The 21,839-nt window shown below is 43.0% G+C and overlaps 1 protein-coding gene across 1 annotated transcript in view; it reads left to right on the top strand.

The window, feature by feature from the left end:
• Nucleotides 1-21,839, top strand: part of SLC15A2 (solute carrier family 15 member 2) — a 70,852-nt gene that overhangs the window by 41,033 nt on the left and 7,980 nt on the right. The window contains exons 9-20 of the mRNA XM_066634236.1: nt 255-341; nt 1,657-1,746; nt 3,581-3,625; nt 4,611-4,643; nt 5,900-5,988; nt 6,907-6,988; nt 8,476-8,601; nt 10,693-10,857; nt 12,925-12,971; nt 15,251-15,361; nt 16,174-16,270; nt 19,110-19,256. Of these exons, the coding sequence (XP_066490333.1) occupies nt 255-341; nt 1,657-1,746; nt 3,581-3,625; nt 4,611-4,643; nt 5,900-5,988; nt 6,907-6,988; nt 8,476-8,601; nt 10,693-10,857; nt 12,925-12,971; nt 15,251-15,361; nt 16,174-16,270; nt 19,110-19,256 (1,119 nt within the window). The remainder of the gene's footprint in view (nt 1-254; nt 342-1,656; nt 1,747-3,580; nt 3,626-4,610; nt 4,644-5,899; nt 5,989-6,906; nt 6,989-8,475; nt 8,602-10,692; nt 10,858-12,924; nt 12,972-15,250; nt 15,362-16,173; nt 16,271-19,109; nt 19,257-21,839) is intronic.

The following is a 21,839-nucleotide window of genomic DNA, read 5'->3' on the forward strand; positions in this document are numbered from 1 at the left end:
TCACCTGGTGAATCTATAGAAAAAATAGGATTTGACTGTGGCATGACAGTAGAAGACAAGTTCAGATTTATTTATTTAGTTTCAAATATTTATATTGTGCCCTTCTGGACCCATTCTTCTGAAGGCAACTAACAAAGACACCAGTTGTTTAAGTAATGATGAAAATAAACATAAGGGGCTTTTGATAGTGGACTATGGGAATTGTCCACTGTTTAACTCACATATGTCTCTTAATGTCTTCCTTTCCCCTCTAGTTTGCTCTGACAAACCGTATCAAAAATCGCTCTCAGCATATTCCCAAGAGGGAGCACTGGTTGGACTGGGCATCAGAAAAATATTCAGTAAGTCAAGATTTGTGTGTGTGTGTGAATCAATCATAGCATACTAGACTGCCTATGCCTTGGAGGTCATCTAGTCCAATCCCTGTTCAGAGAAGACAACTACATATGTGTACACACACACACACACACACACGGGGGGGGGGAGAGAGAGAGAGAAGCAGAGTGTCAAAGGTTAAAGGTAGTGATGGTTGAATGTGTCTCACCTTGATTCAGAATAAAGCTAGCAGTTATCATTAGAAAACTTGAATAAAATCATTTTAAAAAATTATTTCTAAATCTGTTCTTAATATTTTTTGTGAGGGGGCACATGTTCACTTCCTTTCTGGATGCTCGTCCAATCATATAGTGCTTTTTAGGTGTTGCAGTGCAGGGGAGAGGGGATTGTAGTTTCCTGCACCAGTGATGCTAGAGAATTATTTATAAATCCAATCTGCCCCTCCCTAAACAAAAACACCCAGAACAACAGAGTATTTATGTTTTCAACCAAATAAAACATTTTCAAATGTCAATCAAGAAAATGTATCCAAAAACAAAATACTTATCAAGTGAAAGGGTGATTGCCTGGGTGGACTGACCTTGTTTATAGCAATCAACAAAAGCTTAATTGAGAGTTATAGATTAGGTTAAAATTAACATCAACAAACTCCTGAAACTCAAGACAGCATACCTGGGGCAACCAAGTGACTACTGATTCAGGCACTGATCAGACCTAGGCATGTCTAGCTTCAGCAATGTGGCAATCTCACTGTACATACCAATGGTATTTTGGAGCACTAGCAGTAGAAAACTGAGGGCCCAATTCTATCCAACTTTCCTTCACTGCTGTAACTGTGCCAAAGGGGCACATGCTGCATCCTGCATTGGGGGGAGCAGTCACAGAGGTCTCCTCCAGGTTAGGGAACATTTGTTTCCTTACCATGGGGCTACATTTCAACTACATTGGCACTGGAAAGTTGGATATGCCAGATGCAAGGGAGGGCACCAGGATGAGGTCTCTTGTTACCTGGTGTGCTCCCTGGGGCATTTGGTGGGCCGCTGTGAGATACAGGAAGCTGGACTAGATGGGCCTATGGCCTGATCCAGTGGGGCTGTTCTTATGTTCTTATGATAGGATCCATCCCTCAGCAGCATTTATTTATTTTCAAGGTTTATATCCCACCATTCCTCCACCCGCTAACCGGTTTCTCATTCATACATTATGGAAAGCATGCTATTTTCTGCACAGATTGTCTCCATGCAGCAATGTTGCATTGTAGTGGTATAACGGCCTCTTAGCCATTCCTGTTTTTGCTTTGCCTTGTGTTTCCCTTCACAGAACCAGCTGATCATTGAAGTTAAAATGGTGACACGAGTCCTGTTCCTCTTTATCCCTCTGCCAATGTTTTGGGCTCTGTTTGACCAACAGGTAATATGCACCAGGTCCCAACTGTAGCTTCACTACTTCCTACAGGTCTGATTTCAGCAACATAATTGCTAATAAAAACATATCTTTACCGTTTTTCTTTGGTTTAATGTATTTATCATGGGAAACATTTGTTCTGATTTTGAATTATAGCCACATATGAAGGGACATACTTCATATCGGGAACATGCCTTTTTCTGTTGCTCTTAAAGATCCTTGGAGACATCTAACATTACTAACTTGTCAGAGGTTAGCATTGTTGAGCAGCTGCCAAAATGCCAGGAAAGGCCAAGGTCCGGTGCTTAAACCCTGAGACCATTTTTGTGCTCATAACCTTTGTGGGGAACCTCTCTCTTTGGGTCCACTCTGATCAAAAGAGGTCTGTGAGGGGTAGTTTGTCATAAGTTCCCTAAAACAGGAACTGGTCCTGACTAACTTACATGACTTCCATGCCAGTTTCATTCAGTATGCTTCCCCAAAGAAGCATGGCAATTTAGTGAGAATTCTGAAAATTGTGTTAGAGATTTTTAGTCTCTCTTAAAGAAGTAACAGTTGCCCGAGTTCCATGACGCAAAAGAACAGTCATCAAAGTGGAAAATATATGTGGTGTAGAATGTAGATACAGGTGGAGCCTCTTTATCCACGGATTCAACATCCACAAATTTGCCTCACCGCAGATGCTGAACCCCCTGATTACCCCCTGCAGACCTCCCAGACATGACTGGAACTTCGTTCTGGTCACATCTGGGAGGTTTTCAGAACCTCAGAGAGGCTGCACACCACCACAAATGCCCTCTCTGAGGTTCAGAAAGCCACCAAGAGCATTTTCTTTATGATAAACAGTTTAACCGGAAGTCATTTAAAAAACATTCCAGGTGTCATTTGGAGTCTCTGCGAGGCCATGCACAGTGGTGCACGGCCTCTCTGAGGTTCAAAATGGCTCTGGATGCGATCGGAGCAAGGCTGCAGTTATGTTCAGAGCTCAAGTGGGCTCCAAATTCATTATCTGCTGTTTTTGTTATCTGCGGGGGGGGGGGGGCACAGTTACAGGGGCGCCACCTCTAATGCCCGTAAAGATGCATGTCATTAGTTGCTAATTTTCATTTTTCCCATAGAAAAACTTTGCTCCTGAGCATTACTCTTGGGTGTGTAAATTCTCTAAATGTTTGCATGCTATTTCTAAATGTAGGAGAAAGTTAACATCTGAACATATGCAGAGCGTTAATGGGTGTGGTGCCATTGCTGAGATGTGGACCATTCAAAAAGCAATTTAAGCATATCTTGTGAATGCAACCAAAGACCAGTTCAGATTCTTGAGACAAGAAACCATTTGTCTGAAGAACAATGAGATGCTTATGTTCCTTGGGTAAAGAACTATGTACTGCTTTGGTTTCATTTTTAAAGCTGGTCTACCTTTTCTCACTGTAGTTTGTGAATCTCAACCTATTGCTTAAATATTCTGTAAGTGTTCTAGATGTGCTCCTTTTGCTTACCCCATACCTTGAGGTTATTTTAATTTGGGGGGAAAGGGCTGGCAAGGCACTAAGTTTGATATAACAAAGAAGGAAAAAATATGTTTAAATGATTCTTTATGTTAAAGATGTAACTTTGGGTTGTGTTTTCATGTTCATAATTCTGACAGTTGACAGTTGTTTTGTCATGGTCAGTTTTGGAGAAAAATTATATTGCTTTTAATATCATTTTGCAGCATTTTTTAAGGGAAGAAAATTGCTTGGTGGGATGAGAGAAGAACCATCAGAGATTCCTTGTGTGATCAGTTTTCTTTCTCATATATCTAGCAGATTGGGATGTTTATTATGATCTGATCTCTCCGTAGGGATCTAGGTGGACATTGCAAGCCACTAAAATGAATGCTGACTTTGTAAGTACACAGGACCATTTACAACATTCCTTATCTTAAACAAAACTCAAGTTATCATTTTAAAAGATGGGACTGTAAGATAATAAAGGATAACATCTCTTGATTTAAAATTAAGTGCATCATTAAAGAGAAAATATTAAATAATATTACAAAAGATAAAATAATGCATTTTGTATTTTACTGAGGGCGCAATCCTAACCCCTTATGTCAGTGCTTTCCAGCACTGACATAAGGGCAATGCAGCTCAGAGGTAAGGGAACAAACGTTCCCTTACTTTGAGGAGAACTCCATGAGTGACACCCAACTGCAGGATGCGGCACACGCCCCATTGGCACAGCTATGCTAGTGTTGAAAGCACTGACATAAGGGGTTAGGATTGCCTCCTAAGTTTTATGTATTCGTATCTTATGGATTTTCTATTTTATAACATCTGAACAGGACTTCAGATGTGGGCATTAGGAGTGGGAGCGCCATGAGGAACAAATTCAGACTTCTGCCCAATGAGACAATTGTTCATTCAATAACCCATATACACAAACACAGTAAACACACTTCAGGTTAACTTCAACCCAGAGGTAATCATGAGGTTGGATAGGTCAGGGCAAAGTATCATTAATGAAGCATCAGATAAATGTGCATTGTCCTGTACTATTCATAAATGGATACAATTTTGTTTTTAACAAATAAGATCCCTGACCTCCATGGCTAGTCTTGTCACTGTTTTGTTATCTAAAGAAGGCCGGATCTCATGATAGAACACTGTTTTCTGCAATGAGATATTCTGCAGATGGTTTGCTTCTAAACACTGTCCCATTAGTGTCAAGGAGAATGTGGAGTGAACCATAAAAATAAACACTGAATCACGGGCAAGTCACTTTAGCTGCCAAGAACCCCTGTGTGTTACTTCTTCACTGATGCCAGTTCTACCACAGTTGCCTTATTTTTGTTTACTTGTTTGCTAACCAGTTTCAATGTCATATTTCAGGGAGGATTTGTCCTTCAACCTGACCAAATGCAGGTAGGGCAATAACTATCAGCCTGTGCAAATTTCCATCATTTCTGCCCTCCGTTGATCACACTGTTGTAGCACTAATTTGCCAGACTTCAACCATAGTCAGGTTTTAGATGACTAGGTTTCTGGGTCAAGGTGAGTTCAGGTGAGCCAGCAGATGTGTGGTCCAAAAACAAGTAGGGGTTAGGTATCTGAACAACAAACAAAGATCAGGAGCATCAGAAACAGGTGTGTGGTCAAATGCAGGCAGAGGTCATGGTTAGGAAGCAGGAGCTCTGGCAGTGTCCATACACAGGGAAGCAAGTCTGATTGAAACTTTATGGGACATGGTGGTCAGGGATAGGTCAGCTGTCTGATGCTTAGGCAAGCTGGTAATGCAACCTAGAAGGCATCCTCAAAGCACTGAGCTCAGTTTGCCAAAGATGCAGTGCCAATAGGGCACTAGTGGTGCAGAAGTAACCAGGGCCTGAACGCCAAAAGCCTTGGTTTGACACCCCCCTGGTGTCCTAAACAACTGTTTATTGCTTAACATCTTATGGTTTCATATACCAAGTCATAGATTGTATCTTGACATCATCGTCAGTTGTGGATATAATGGTCAAGTGACAGTCACATCATATATCAAAAAGCCAAAGAAAGTCCTGACTTATGGAATAACAGCCCAATCCTAACTAAATTCCTGTGAGGTGATGTAGCAGCGCCAGCATGACTTCCACCATATTTCGTGGTGGAATTTTGGCTTCAGGAAGTCACCTTGGGGTAAGGGGACATTTTTCACCTTGCCCTGGGATAGGCCCCTGCACCAGTGATATTGCCTCCCCCTGGCCTGTTCCAGCCCCTCCCTGCCCTCCCCTTACCCCTACACTGAACTTACCTACTGCAGCGCTTACCTGTATACACTTTTGCATAGTGTACACCAACAGAACATGCACTCCCCCACATAGCAATGGGATATGATTGAGCCATAAGATGAGTTTAAAGTGAGGTTCAGAGTGTGTGGCGGTGTCTTGGGGCCCACTCCTATCCAGTTTTCCAGCGCCAGTGCAGCCGTGCCAATGGGGTGTATGCTGCATCCTTTGGTGAGGAGGTAGTCACGGAGGCCTTCTCAAGCTAAGAGAACATTTGCTCCCTTACCTCAGGGATGCATTGCACCTGCACCGGTGCTGGAAAGTTGGATAGAATTGGGCCCTATCTCAGCTTCTCTCAAGAAAGTCCTTAATAATCCTTAGTTACCATAAATTGCTGATTTTGTGTTGTTGCAGTTCTTAAATCCTCTCTTGATCCTTGTCTTCATCCCAGTTTATGACTTTGGGCTATACCCCTTGATGAATGTGTGCAAATTTAATTTCACGTAAGTACTTGAACAGCAAACGGTGGTGTTTTCCTTCTTTCAACAAAATGCAATGCAAATTCATGTGCAAACATATGCACTCTTTTAGACTGAAATCATCCACGTCTGTTTAGCCAGGAAGCATGAATATTTTAATGGTGGTAACAGAAGGGAAAATCTACTTTAATTTCTTTCGATTTAACTTTTAGGAAAATGCAGACTCTGTTGTAGCTTTCAGGCAGCAGAAAATCAGACTTTCCTATGATTTTTAGATATTTTTATGCTCTGGAAGCATAAGATTCATAGAAATCCAAAGACCTCAGCCCCAACTTATTTGGAGGCTTGACAGGGTAACCCCCAACATTTCCAATTCCCCAATATTTTTTGGCAGAGGAAGGGGCGCTCCACCATTTCAGAAAGTCTTCTAACTTGCCCTTCTCCCCTTCTGATTATATCCAAGGGGTCTCTGTATGCAGATGTATCACTGTAAAAATACAGGTAATGATAGGAGCTTTGGAAGATGTGTAATTTATTTCATACATTCCTTCAGTCCTTGTAGTTCAATAACCTAAAGCAATTTTTCTGCCTGCCTCTGCAAAAGGGAGTTGAAGATAGATAATCAGTGGTGCTTTTCTGCACCTCACACATTCACTAAATGCCAAACAACATTCCCTCCTAGAGAAGCTAAGAGCAAAACTGTATGATACTTGCAAGCACAGAGCATTTTTTAAATAGCATAATTTGACTGGGCTTTGGTTTTGTCTTCACAGTGATATACCATAGAGGTTTTAAATAACAGAATTTCTTGATTCAGCATTACATAATTGCCATGCTATCTGTTCATGCGGCTTAATGCACAATGATCTGTATTCAAAGAAACGGCCTGTACCACCTTAAATTAATACAATGTTTAACCAAGTTGCATTTATTTACTGTCAGGCCCATTAAAAAAATGGCAACTGGCATGATTCTGGCCGCCCTGGCATTTGCTGCAGCAGCTATTGTTGAACTCAAGATAGAGGTAAGCAGTGAGCAGCTGCCTGCAAAAGGTACATATGCATTATTTCTGCATAAATGCAGAGTTTTTCCACCAATGGCTATTTTTCTCATTTTTTAAAAATGCTACAGACTGCTGAATACATGTTAAGAAGCATAGCAGGCTCTCATATCAGAACAGAGATTGAAGCCCCAGTTCTATCAAAGCCTTGTGCTACTGGAACTAGCATTCTAGTAGTGCAAGGACCTTTTTGGTGGCATGAAATTGGGCCACTGTTGTGCACTTCCAGGTCACTGCTGCAAATGAGCAGCATTGCAGCACATGCAGCTGCGACGCCTGAAGCCTCTACCAATGCGGGTAAGTTGGCAGCAAAGGCGTGTTGTGGGTGGAGAGGGGGAGGGAGGGGTGGATCTTGGTGGCACTGCTGTGTGCTAGATCTTATTCCCTCTTTCTCAACCACCTTTTCTCTCCTTGGACGTAAGCCAGCAGAATGACTTGCGTCAATCTGAGGAGACTCTTAGGCAATCGGACAGCCTACTGGGGAAGGGGACAAGAAAAAATTATTTTGCCTGACCTCTGGCTGGCTGTCCTATTGTCCCCCCTTCCCACCACTGGATGATGCACCTTTTCCATCAGTGCGGCTGCATCAGCAGCAGTAGTGGAGGATAGGATTGGGCAGTGTGTGTAATGGATCTGCAGAGAGCCATTTGCTGATTTGGGGCAAATTAGATCAATAAATGCTGGGATTTATGGAATCACCATGATTATGTTCTTGACATAATTTTTTCTTTTAAAGGGGAAAATATTATCTTGAAGCCCTTGGTAATGCCATAGTGAAATCCATGTCAATGTAAAGTTGCATGTATGTAAATGCTAAGAGTTTATTCCTCCAGTATCCTTTCGGTGTGCTTATTAGTTCCATGCAGTTGGGGCCCATTTCAAACTGCTGATGTTTGAAATAGGACAACCAAGTGGCAGCCCAATCCTATGCATGTCTACTCAGAAGGAGATCTCATTAAAGTCAAAGGGGCTTACTCCCAGGGAAGTGTGGGTAGGGTTGGGCTGTGAGATGGGCAGATATTGTTGTGTCATTCAAAATCAGCACCACATCTTCTAGTGGAGTTTATGTCACTGGCTTGGCTTATGTCACTTTAGCACATCATCTGCCCACCCCACACAGTTTTCCTGTTTCACATATTACTGATGCACCAGACAGAAGTGATGAAGATAGCATTTGCCCTAAGATTACATTATCACTCACCTGTATGTGGATGTATATACTCGTACATATTAGCAGATGGACACATCAGCATATGTGAGGAACACACTTTGTTTTACAGCAAGGTAAATCAACAAGTTGTCATTCATCAGTTTTTCCTTAAATAAGAGCAATCTTTTGTTGTCATTGTATGATTTTGTAAAGGAGGGATAAGGCCTTAGCTACTTGTCCATGTTGTATTATAGCTATATATTGAGAAATTACCCGCAATAAAATGTTTTGTTTTAATTAGGAAAATGCTATGCCAGTACCAGGTGCAAAAGAAAGTTACATTCAGGTTCTGAATTTGGCAGACAGTGATATTAAAGTGGCAATTCAAGATTATGACCTATTTCCACTGCCTATCACACCATTTCAGGTGAGCTCATGCTATTTTGGGCTAGCATATCCAATAAGTCAAGGTCTTAAATACCTTAGATATATTTCCAAGAAACCACAGGTTGAATCAAGGCACATGCGATTCTTGTTAGTTCAAATATGAATTTTACATTCAATGCGCTTTTCAATATGTATGGCCCATTTGGCTACTGTCAGGCATTCTGTTTGACAAAGGAAGAATCTATTCCCGCATATGTTCAGAGGAACAAGAAGATTTGACCTTCCTTTCCCTGTGTCTATCCTGCCATATGGAGCACTGACATGTATCTACAGGGCACTGTGCCTTTGACAGCAAATCCCCTCCGGTGCATTTCAGTAGAAAAGGCACAGATGGCTGACTGTATTTACTTATAATTAGGAAAAAAGGTTAATTCTTCTGGGAGAAATATGTGCCAAAAAAAAAAAAAAAGTCCCTTTATGCGATCTGTGATTCCTGATGCTCATGTTCAAGTAGCATTTCAGTGTGGATCTTAAAGACGGAACATGCTTGAACAGGAAAAACGGAAAGAAATACAGCAAAATAACACAAAGAATGGGGTAATTGACTGTTTGAAAAATATGAATTTGACTTTTTTCATAATTCCATGTTTATTACAGGGAGTAAAAGCACATGGAGTGCATTCAGCTGGAAACTTTGGGGGCAAGGGGAGGGGGCATGTTTTGCATTCCAGGAGGTGGTCCAGCTGACACCACACCCCTGCTTGCATTTCACTTCCTGGTGTGCTTGTTTTATTCATGAAAAAGCTTGCACTTTATTTAGAGGTCTGGAATGAAGTTTTGTGCTTCTTTTCCCAAGTGTATGGTACCTTTGTGGTTGTCACACTTCCAGTAGGAAGGCCCAGTTCAGGTAGGGCAAATAGTGGGTGGCCAGAGCCAGGAGGGGCAGTCAAGGACCAGCCAGAATTAGGTAACCAGATTTTAATCAAGAAAGCAATCAGATGCAGAAAGCACAGATAGCACTGGGGTCAAGCATCAAGGGAGTCATAAGAAGAGGCAGGGCAAGGTGAGGCAAATCTGCTTTGCTACTCTGACAGATTGTTCAGATTGCCAGGCTGTCCAATGAAGCTGGATCAGGCTAAGGATAGCTAGCAATGCTGAGCCTGGCATTGCACCCCAGAGAGCAGCATTGGTCCATGACTGGCAAGGACATGGGTGGCATAGGAGGTAAGGCGTTTGGTAAGTGGCTTCTGGGCTGAGACCTGGTGCCGTAAAATGTTCTTGGACATCCAAAGTAAGGACCAGATGTGCTGTAACTTTCATGTGGCTGTATACTTCTCATTAATGTGCACCAGTGACAGCTGCTATTCACTATGTCCAATGAAAAACTTTAACTACCAGAGGTAGTAAATACCAACTGACATCACAAGGGGACACATGCTCCCCCCCAAGCTGCTCGGGCGAAGTTGACAACATTAACTGCCCAACCTAACCCCCACCATTGTACGCCATGCAGCCAAGCTGACAAAGCGTGTGCTGTGCCTAATTGTGAGGGCAACCAGAAGGCCTACCACAGGTAAAATCTGGGAATGCCCTCTGGTCAACTCTCCTCAGACCCACACTCCTATGTAAGGGACCCACTTTGTCCTCTTTCTTTCTCTGACTCACACAGCTATGAAAATGAGGTATAGGTTCTGGCGTGCACTTTTGTGATCAGGATCGAACTCCTCTAGCCCACTCCCTACCCCCTGCCCTCCCCTTCCACACCTCGAACCTTCCCCAAATTTCTCCCTACTTCCTCACAAACTTCCGGCCAACTTATCTGGGTCAGCGGGTTGTCATGCACTTCTGGAGCATGCATGGAGCCCCTGGCCATTTCTGTCAGCAGCTTCATCATGTGCAGTGGTGGCATGATCTTTCCACCATTGCTGGGTCTTCCGCAGCAGTGAAGCAAAGGATCCAAAGTCGCAAAAGTCCATAGGATTACTCTGTAAATCACATTATGGCAGCTTTATCATGATGAAAATGAAGGTGGAATCCACACCAGACAATGTAGCATGATTTGGAAAAGTCCTTTTTTTCTCTCTCTCTTTATAGCATAATAAAAATATTTATTTTCTTTCTTTTTGTCCAGGACCCTGCTGAATACTCCAAGTTAGTTCTGAATAGTGGTCAACAAAATCTTCATTTTACAATACAGTATCAGGGATCACCTTACATGTTTAATCACACTATACAGGAAAAGACAGTGTACAGCTTAATTGTTTACAAGGTAGAAGGAAGACTCACAAGCCACTTAGTAAGTATGGTATTTAAATAGGACAAATCGGATACTTAAGAAAATCCAGCATCCTGTGTGTTCCCAGATGAATTAAAAGGTTCCAGTACTGATTTCAGGCAACAATCGACCAGATATTTGAGGACATGAATATGTTGGGTCTGTTAATTCAATTTTCCAGTTATAGCATTTTCAATTTCAAATGTCCATTCATGAAATGTCTTCAGTATCAAAAATATATCCACACTTCCTGGAATCTAAAGCAATAATTTAATTTGGGTAGACTAGATAGCACGCTGCACCACAGTTTCTAGACAGGAAGAATCCGTCACTGCCCTAAAATGAAGAGTACAAGTACAGTATTAATTAAATGGATGCCACAATGCAACTACTATTACAAGTTTCATTACAAGGAGTGTTGCATCTGCTCTCACTTATTGCGTCTGAGAGCCAAACCCCACCTTCCATTAAGTGTGTAGTTTGCCTCTAGAGTGCCGCTTTTAGTCTTCGTTTACTTTTTGTTCCTAATCAGTAGATGGGAGGGCTGATCCAGACTGACATCACAACACAGAAGATACACAACTTTTTTTCTGCTTCTATTGTTTTTCAAGGGTGTTTATTGTTATGTGGAAATGGGTTCAGTAACATCTTCCTGTAGTTGCTGGCATTATAGCCCTTGATGAAAAATTTATCAGTGTAGGTCAGCACTGATAACTGGCTGCATCCACTAATGTGATGCTAATCAGCCTGAATTCATTACCAAGGGGAAAGCTGTGTTGATTGTTTGCAAACAGTGGTTTGTTTTTAATCATGTTTATCTAGTATTGTGCAATTTATTGTCCGTTCACCAATATATATCTGCCACAGCATCCAAAGGCCTGTTATAGACACAGAAAGAGAGGGAAAAGCAGTAATATTTTACTTGGGATGGGGACAAAGTCTAAAAAGCATTATAATTAAAGAAAGAAAGCTTTTATCATTATGCCCTCTACAGGAAAACAGCATGAAGGAGGAGACAAGCAAAGGAGGTTTATCTTCCCTTTTCTCCTCCTGCCCCACTCAAAGCAATAAACAACCATGTCTTTACTTGGTCTTCTGCTTAAGCGAGCAAGTGCCTGAGTAAAGCAGAATGGCTATGCAACAGCCATCTTGCCCTACCATTGCGTCAAGGCCTGAAGGGAAGGAGAGTGTGAGCTTGTGATCATCCTTTTCCTCTCACACCATTGGTGGGATTTGCCTTTGGCTCTGGGGGTTATCCCAGCAAAGCTGTTTCATCCTCTAAGACCAAGGTTCTCAAGCTCCCACATTGGCAGTGGGACTGAAAGGGAGGTTCACTGTCTTTTTCAACCTCTGAAGCCATTGCCAAGGGCCAGATTTTGCCTGGAGAATGCATGCTCCCTTGCCCTGTGGTTCCTTTACTATGAAGAGGCAGTCTACATTGCACTTCAAGGAATCATCGTAGGGGGCTGAAGCTGGGCTCCCTTATCTCTTCACACAATTCCCCTTTACTTTCTTCCCTCCCTCTTCCCTTCACCCAATGTTCCTCTCACTCCCCTGTTTCCTCCCTTCACCTGCTACACCACACCACACCACACCACACCACTTCTTCACACCCACTTCTCCTCCCTCCTTCTCTCATTTCCACCACAAGTCTGTTCACTTCCTTTTCTTCCTTCCTCCCAACATTTTCCTTGCATACTTTCTCTTCTCCTCAGGATCTCTGAAAGAGCCCACTGGTTTCCAGCGTGTAAGAAACCCAAACAGTATCTTCCCAAGGGAGAACACTAACCCAAGAAAGTCAAGCTAATTCCTTTATTCATCCCTTAACGTACAAATGGGCAGTCATTCTTGCAACTTCAGAAACCCTTTTGGGAAGGAGAATTAGGTTTGTGAGATATTGCCTGAGGGCTCACAACCCCTGAGGCTGGTTTAATTCCCCAGGCTGAAGGAAAGCAAAGAGGAAGCTTGCTCAACTCCCATTTTACCAGACATTCAGTGACTCAGTACTTGCGCCTGTATGATTCTTGCTGCTATGAGAAGGTTTACCTGTGGAATTACGAACTGATTTTGGTTTATCTTTGTTTCCAGATTAAAGACATGGGGGAAAAGCCAATGGAAGGAATGGCAGCTGTGAGGTGTGAACTGGCTTTGGGTGATTTGTTGTTCTGCTATTATAGTATGACAGAAACCATTAACTCTGGTGTAGCTAGAGCTTTGACCTAATCAGCACAGTGAGAGCAAGGGTGTTTTATGTAGCAGTTACATAGAGGTAGCTGGAGAGGTGGTGTGAAAGATAAGAAGGGGAAGGAATAGCTCATCATTGCTGACCAGTGATCTGAGAGGATGGGATTTCCCACAGCCTTTCTTCATCCCAGGAGGATGAGTTCATGTGCATGGAGAAAGTTCATGTGCATGCCAGCAGAATGCATAAGGCAGCAGTGGAAGCAGGGAAAGTGAACTCGGCACTGGACAGGTTTTTGCTTGCTGACTGCCATTGACTTTTCAGTATGGGGATGAGTGCTGATGTCGGCAGCTTGTGCTGGGTGCTCCTGGCCACCTACCATGTATCTGCTCAATGCATGCTTTCTGAGCATGCAGCATGCCAACTGCCCTCTGCCTCCACTGCTGTCTGGTGTATTCTGTCACTGTTTGTCTTTTGTTGCTGTTCCGTAGTGACCAGTTGTTCCCCTTCCTTTCTTCCAGTTAAATGTGACTCCATTAGGCAGCACTGACCATTTTCAACCGCTGTGCCATGGCACGCTGGTGTGCCGTGATTAGTCTGCAGGTGTGCTGCAGGAATTTGGGGGAGGGTCATTTATTAGTAAGGCCATTGGGTGATGTGAGCTTCCTCACCAACAGCATGGTGTGCCTTCTCAGTTATCAAAAAACGAATGGTGTGCCTTGACAATTTTAGTATCTTTTCAGTGTGCTGCGAGATGAAAAAGTTTAAAAATCACTGGGCTAACTAGTATCCCCCACAGCCATCACAATTAGGGTGAAAGACAGAATACATCTATTTTGAAACACGCAGTGGGCACGTCCTGAGGAGTCATAGCTCATCTTTGGTATATTTTGGAGTGCGACCTCCACGTCTGCTCGTCAGACTTTCCATGTTTCCTGCAGGGAACACTGAACTTGTGTGGCCACAGAAAATCTGATTGCCATGTAAAGTATGAAGTGATTCTGACAGAAAGCAACATGAGTCAGGAATTCTGGTTCAGTCTTCTGTGAGCATTAAAGCATGTGTTGAATCCACTGTGCCGACCTGGATGGCTTTCAAACAGCAGACTTCAGTACCAAATGACAGAAGATGTTGAATTTTTCATGTTTAATGCGCTGGTGTACTTAATTATAATGCATCCATAGCAATATCAGGGGAGAACAGCATGGATTAGAACTGCAACACAGGGGAGAGAGACTTTTACCCTTTGCCCCACCATGGTCTCTGCCTAGCTTGGGGATGCACATCTACTGTCTTCTGCAAAACAGAGGAACACTCTCATTTAGAGTGGCCCAAGATTACAATAGGGAGAAATCTGACACCATCAACACAGTCCTCCTTGCTTGTCATGTGTAAAGAAGGAGATACAAGTTTGTCACATTACTGATCATTATTCCATCTTATTCTTACATCTGCCATCTGTTTCATCTCACTTTTGATTAACTGATTAAACCCATTTCTGCCCAACCTTGCATATATGCAATAGGGATCAAATGTGTACACCTGTGGGCTGGGCAGAAATGGGTTAACGGGCCAGTCTTGTCTGGGCCTTACACTGGTGGATCTCAATCACGTTGCTGTATTAGGCCAGATGATCAGCTCACCCAACTCAGCACCCCGCTTCCTGACAGTATTCTCACAGTTGCTTTTGTGAGAATCACAAGAAGGGAATTGCTGATGATAGCAATCTCCTGTTGTGAATTTTCACGGGTATTATCTATTTGAACACTGAGATGTTATTAGTTCCCAAATCACAGGTGCACGGTTCCAGCACATATTGTAGCAGTGCCTTCTGAAGTAGCTAGTACCCATCTAGTGCAATGGTGAGGAAAAAGTTATTTCTGACATATCACGGGCCCATTCCCAATTTTTCCCCACTCAGGATCAAACTACTGTATTCATAATATTAAACACATAATTTGGCCTTCTGTTATCCCATTCCAGCGTGTTTCTTAGATAGAATTATTTGCAACAACTTTTTTTTTCCCCTATAAAGAGCAGTGACATCATTGCATGGGGTTAGATATATTAGGAAACAATTAACTGAGAGTGTTTTTTGCCTGGTGAGTTTATAATTGAAGAAGTAGAAGACCACCAATCCCTCCAAATCATTAGCACGCCTCCAGGAAAATATGTGATGCTTTATTTCTCTTTATTCATTTTCTGTCTTGATGAAATCAAGCTTCTTTACAGATTCATTAATACTTTGGATGAGGATGTCAACACCACTCTTACCAATAAGGAGTCTGTCAGCATTAAGAAAAGCTACGATGTTTCAAGTTATAGGACCCTGGCAAGAGGAAGGTGAGATTCTCAAAGAACGTTTCTCTGTCCTGAACCTACTTCTGTTTCCTTTCTTGGTTCTTTGTGGCATTTCTTGCTCCCGTTCCGGTCATAGCCTTTTTGCATTCACCGCATGGTGTATGCATGGTGTCCTGTTTGGGCACACTTGTCAGAACTTCAAATGATCATAGGGTGTTGCCTCATTCTGGGTCAAACCATTGGTCCGCCTAGCCCTGTGCTTTCTGTGTTGTCTGCCACTGACTTTCCATGGTTTTAGACAAATGCTTTTCCCATTCCTGCACAGAAGTGTGAGGAACTGAATGATGATGATGATGATGATGATGATGATGATGATGATGATGATGATGATAATAATAATAATACAGGTATTTATATACCACCTTGATTGGGGGTGGGGGTATACACGAGAAACTGGCTAGGCTAGAAATCTCCAAAACGTTAGAACACCAGTGAGTGAGTGAATGAATGAATGAAGCTCACGTGGAGCTTTCCTGCTCAGAAAATGATTGCCTCAAGTGTCCCTGAGTTATCATGAAAATGCAACCCAGGATTAATCACAATCATCCCAGGTACTCCCTTCACACATATTCTACAGTAGGGGATCAACATCATTAGAAGTCACAGCACTGATCCATTCTGGGTGGGAGGAGTGTCTGAGCACTGAGCATGGGTGATACTTTTTGTGGACTAGAAGCATGGATTATTTGTTATTGTAAATTAGGTTGAAGATTCTCGTAACCATGTGCCCTATGTTTGCTTTTTTGACCATGAGTGGCTAATTGGAAACTGTTGCACTCTCTTTTCATGTCAAGATACAACAATATAAAATGCCAAATGGGAACAGAAGAATTCATCCTGCACCTAGGTCTCCTTGATTTTGGAGCAGTATACACTGTTGTTATAACAAATGTGAGTTGCCCTTTGACTTTGACATGTGGTTTCCATTGTTGTTTTGATCTCTCAACTGGTCGAAAAGCTGTTTGGGTGCTCGTATCTATCGAGTCAGCTGTTGAAATAAAGGCATTCTGTTTCCTATATGTGAAAATTCACAATAAAAAGGACATAGGCCACAGTTCTGCATATCGGCCACACACAGAATAAAATATGCAAATGACATAATTATGGTAATCGTTTTGTGGAAGCATAGTCCATGATCTAACCAATTTCGTCAAGCACTTTTAAGATTTTGCATAGATGGGTCTACTTCACCCATTTAAATCAATAGGACTTAAAAGTGCTTGGCTTTAACTGCATTACACCCAAACTTTGTTCAACCATCTGCAGAAGAGGCAATAATTTTATTTTCCACCAGCACTCATTAAGGTGCTCTGTTTCATCTGAACTTGTGGAATAAGTTGCAAAAGAAACCTGAGAGTGAGCCCTATTGAACATAGAGGCTTATTTCTGAATAACTATGCTGGGCTGCAAAGATCTCAGTTTCAGGGAGGGAGGACAAACTTATGGTCTGATAAGACAGATGAATAGAAAGATATTATAAGAGAGTTTCATTTTCTCCCATTCTTGTTATGGGAAAATTAAATTCCAGCTCTAACAGATGAATGAAAAAAGAAGAGCAAAGGGACACCTGGCAAAATTGAAATGTTCACTCATAAATCTTATGGAGCTGACAAAAGTATCTTTTTTTCTATTTCCTGTTTATTTTATGCTTTGCAGTTTGTTAGTCACAGATCTATAAACCACTTCCAGAACCCTGGGATACCATTTGAGCCTGGCTAATCTGGGCAATTTTGTTCTCTCTGGCTGGGAAGCGAGCCCTGTTGCTTTATTACACTTTTATTTAAATGTTTATTCATTATTGATAAAATCCATTATAGATGGTTGGCAAATGGATCCCTTTGCTCTCAAGTGCAGCCCGTATATTTTAATTAACTGTTACCAAGTGCATGAGAGAAACCACTATGCATGAATTTAAGACTAGTAAGTCTGACCCTTCCATATTTTGAATCTAGGGAGGAAGGAACGGTTTTTGAAGCTCGGTAGACATCCTTATGCTGTGTAAGAACTCACACAGCCTGCTCCAATGTATGTGTATTCAGTAATAAGTTCTACTTAGTTCAGTGGGGCTTATTTCCAAATAAATGTAGATAGCATTGCTACTGCAGGCTGAAGTTTTAAATAAGTGTATCTCTTGGGGGATCAGTATCATTGAAATCAGTGGAATTTATTTCAATAACAGGCATATTGTTTTTGGTATAGCTGTGAGGACCACAGTCTTTCATAGGGCTCAGTCCTGACCCGGGATTGGGCCAGCGCAAGTCCCTTGAGCCGTCCCAGGAGGGTCGTAAACGTGCCATGAGGCACGTTTGCGCTTCCTCAAGAGGAAGCCTGGCTGGTGCTCCGAGACGCTGACATAAGCCTCCGCGCTGCGGGCGGGCAGGGAATGGGAGGCGGGGCTGGGATCCAGCAGTTATGCCGAATCCCAGTTCCCCGTTCTCAAGAGGTGGCGCATGTGTGAGGAGACACATAGGGCACAGCAGCCCTTACCCGGAGGTAAGGGGAAATGTTTTCTCTTACCTCTGGCTGAGCTGGTTATGGCCACTAGCCTGCGCTGGATACAGCACAAGCGTCCTGGCTCACCTGTTCTAGCGCAGGATAGGATTGCTCCCATAGTTATATACACATGGTATATATAACACACAAATTGGTTTTTCACACATTACAGGTAATAAAATATGCTCATATGCTTTGTTCAGCATCTCGTTCTACTAATTTATGCATAAAGGAACTAAGGGAGCAATCCTAACTGGCACTTATGCCAGTATAGGAGCCCCTGAGGAGTCGCAAATGTGCCATAAAGCACATTTGCGTCTCCTTAGGCGGGAGCCTCATCAGCGCATCCAGATGCGCAGATGCGCGGACAGAGGCAGAAGCCTCCGCCGCGGCTCCTGTGCTGCTGCTTGTGCCGGCGCGAGCACAAGGTAGGCGTGGGGGGCGTGGGGAGGGGGCGGGAGGGGGCATTACTGGACGGGGAGGGCGGGCCTGTGGGTGGGCGTGTGGGGAGCCGGGGGCGGGGCTGGGACCCAGCAGTTATGCGGGATCCCAACCCCCATCCCCGGGGTGAGCGTAGCGACTTCGAACTGCTCCACTCTCCTCAGACTTGCGCCACCTCCAGAGGTGGTGCAGGTCCGAGGAGATCCATAGGGGCGTGCAGCCCTTACCCACGGGTAAGGGGGAGAGCTTCCCCTTGTCTGTGGTGAGCCGCTGCCTGCTGCAACCTCGCGTTGGATGCAGCGCAAGCCTTTTGGCTTGCCTGCTCCAGCGCAGGTTAGGATTGCACCCTAAATCATGTATATGGCATACTAATATGGCCAAACTGTAGTATGTAAATCACAAGGATTGCTACTTACTATGCCCAAACTTTTGTCAACATCAGACTTCTTTTGACAGTGTTTGTGACATTTTTCTATAGACCAGTTAATAATGATCACAATTACCCCTTTTAGCCTTCTTAAGCAGACCTTTTGGTTATCTCTCCCTTTATGGTGATTAAGTGCATCTCATAAACAAGTCCAGAACTTTCATGGTAAAAGCAGCATTTGCTGATGCTTTTAATGTGACTTTATTTCAGTCCACCAACAGAGTTCGTAATTGTTTAGTGGACCCAAGTGGAGAACATTGTTTTAATCTTAGGAAGAAAAATCTTTTTATTTCCAGGATAGATTCTAGATAGCAGTACAGATCATGTATGACATCCCTTAATCCACGTCTTCCTTTTTCCCTACTTTAGACTTCTGCCAACACTCTCCAAGCATGGAAAATAGAAGATATTGCTGGCAATAATGTCCATATTTCGTGGCAGATCCCACAATACTTGTTAATATCAGCTGGGGAAGTGATGTTCTCCATTACAGGCCTATCCTTCTCTTATTCACAGGTAGGGTATGTAGGACTTTGGGCATGGAGAAGAACATTAGATGTCTAAAGTGTTTGGTACATGGGAAAGGAAAGGGGAGGATATGAAACAGAGTTGCCCTTTGCTGGGTTTTGTAGGGGTTAAGAGTAAAGGGGCAAATAGCAAGTTGAGTACAGATCTGCATCACAATCCTGATCAAAATTTTTGACTGTGACTTACTTCCAAGTAAATGTGCCAACAACTGCAGCCCTGGGCTACAGCAAGTCCATCACATCTTCCTTTGCTCCCTTGTACTGATATGACTGAAGAATGGTGTGGCAGGACCTTGTGCTAGCTAACTGGTCCATGGGGCTGATGGCTGGTAATGTATCAAGGGAACCATGGCAAAGCAGTCCATATTATTGAGCAAATTACTACTTTGACATTATACCCATTACAGCAAGTTAAAAATTCCTCAGTATAACAAGAGTTGTGTGTTCTGTGTGCTTAAAAAAAATTAGATTAAATGTTGGCACCCACATTTCATGTTCATATTTCAGATGGCAAGATTTGACTTGTTGCAGAATTTGATTCAGAAAAACTTTGATCATGTGTCTATTGTTACTCTGAGGTTACAGATTATATCTGCCTCTCACTGGCATCGCTAGGGAGGTGTGGGCCGCACTGGGTGACGCGCAGGAGGGGTGTGTGACGCACCCTGGGGGGAGGACGCGCTAACTAAGTGGCTCTCAGAGGTATCCCATCGTGCCATATACTCTTGGATGTGGAATGTCCAGTGGAACAGAATGCAAAAAACAGAATTGAAATACCTCCTTTCCTTCAAATGTTATGGCCAAAAAAACCAGAAAAAAAAATGCATGGAGCCCTATGGAAAGTGAAAGTGAGCCATATTGTGCATTTACTCGTGAGTAGGATTACTTGCCATAGTCAGTTGGAAAGGGCAGGCTGAGAGGAATCCAACAATACCACAATGGTCCCGATCCAATGAATGCAGCCCCCCAAAACACAAGAAGGCGGTCCCTTCCTCCCTCCCAGCTGCATCTTTTGAGCCCGAATCAAAGCCACGTGGCTGCATTTACTCACGAGTAGGCAAACTGGCCTTAGTCCAGGCAAGGACTGAGAGGACTCAGGGCAGGCTGAGAGGACTCCAAGGACATCAGAATGGTCCTGATCCAATGAATACAGCCCCCAAAAGCACAAAAGGGAGAAAGAGGTCCCTCCCTCCCAGCCCTATGGAAAGCTAAGCAGCCTCATGGTTGCGTTTACTCACAAGTAGGCAGAAGAGCCTTGGCTAGTGGTCAGGCCAGGCAAAGGGGAATGTGAGGATACCAGAACGGTCCCAATCCAATGGAGCTGGAGTGCAACATATGTTCCAGAAGGCAACCTCTTCCCCCCCCCCTTTAAAAAGGACAAAAAAAGAGACTTGAATGGTAAGGGGAAAGTTTTCTATTTTGCACTTGCAAAGCCAGGTGGGTCTTTACAGTGGCGTCACTAGGGTTCACGTCACCCGGTGCGGGATGCCAGTGCATCACCCCCCCCCCCATGCAGTGGACAGGGCAACACCCCAGGTTGGGGGGGTGCTGTACCATCACTCTGTTCCCAGTGGTTTTTTGGCTGTACCTTTTGATAGAACAAAGATAGAACACATTCTGCATGAAATTATGCATTGATTGACATATAAAACATGAAGGCATTATTCTTCCAAATTATGATTTTAGTGATTTTGGTCACTAGTGGTGTCACACCCACCCCCAGGGTGTCAACTTACTAACACCTTATTGCAACAGTTCTCAAACTTTTAGCACTAGGACCCGCTTTTTAGAATGACAATCTGTCCAAGTCCCACCAGAAGTGATATCATGGTGGAAGTGACATCATCAGGCAAATTAAAATAAATAAGTATAAATGTTATTATTAACAGTATTTATATACCGCTTTTCAACTAAAAGTTCACAAAGCGGCTTACAGAGAAAAATCAAATAACTAATGGCTCCCTGTCCCAAAAGGGCTCACAATCTAAAAATATTAAATATTTATTTTATATTAAATAAATATTTTATATTAAATATAAATATTAAAGTAAAACAAATAATTAAATAAGCAGAAGCCAGCCCTGTTCCACCAAGTGAATTTCCTCTGTAGCCTGCCTGCAATAACACCCCCCCCCCCCCATTATAAGACATTATAAGTCACTTCAGGCAAAATTATGCTGAAATGCATTTTATGCAGTATAAAATGTCTTATAATTTAATTTGCTTGAAGTGACTTCTGGCCATGACATCACTTCCAATGGGTCCTGGACAGACTGTCATTCTAAAAAGTGGGTCCCAGTGCTAAAAGTTTGAGAACTGCTGCAATAAGGTGTTAGTAAGTTGACACGGGGTGCGTGTGTGTGAGACTCTACAAGTTTTCAAAATCACTAAAATCAGAATTTGGAGGAATAAAACCATCATGTTATATATCAATCAATGCGGAATGTCATGCGGAATGCAATGAAACAATCCACATTGACATATCTGTGTTCTAACAAAAGGTACAGCCAAAAAACCAGTGGGGGCGGGGCGATGGCACATCACCATGCCCACCACCTGGAGCGTTGCCCCG

This window comes from Tiliqua scincoides, chromosome 1 (assembly GCF_035046505.1).
Source record: "Tiliqua scincoides isolate rTilSci1 chromosome 1, rTilSci1.hap2, whole genome shotgun sequence".
In the NCBI taxonomy this organism is placed as follows: domain Eukaryota; kingdom Metazoa; phylum Chordata; class Lepidosauria; order Squamata; family Scincidae; genus Tiliqua; species Tiliqua scincoides.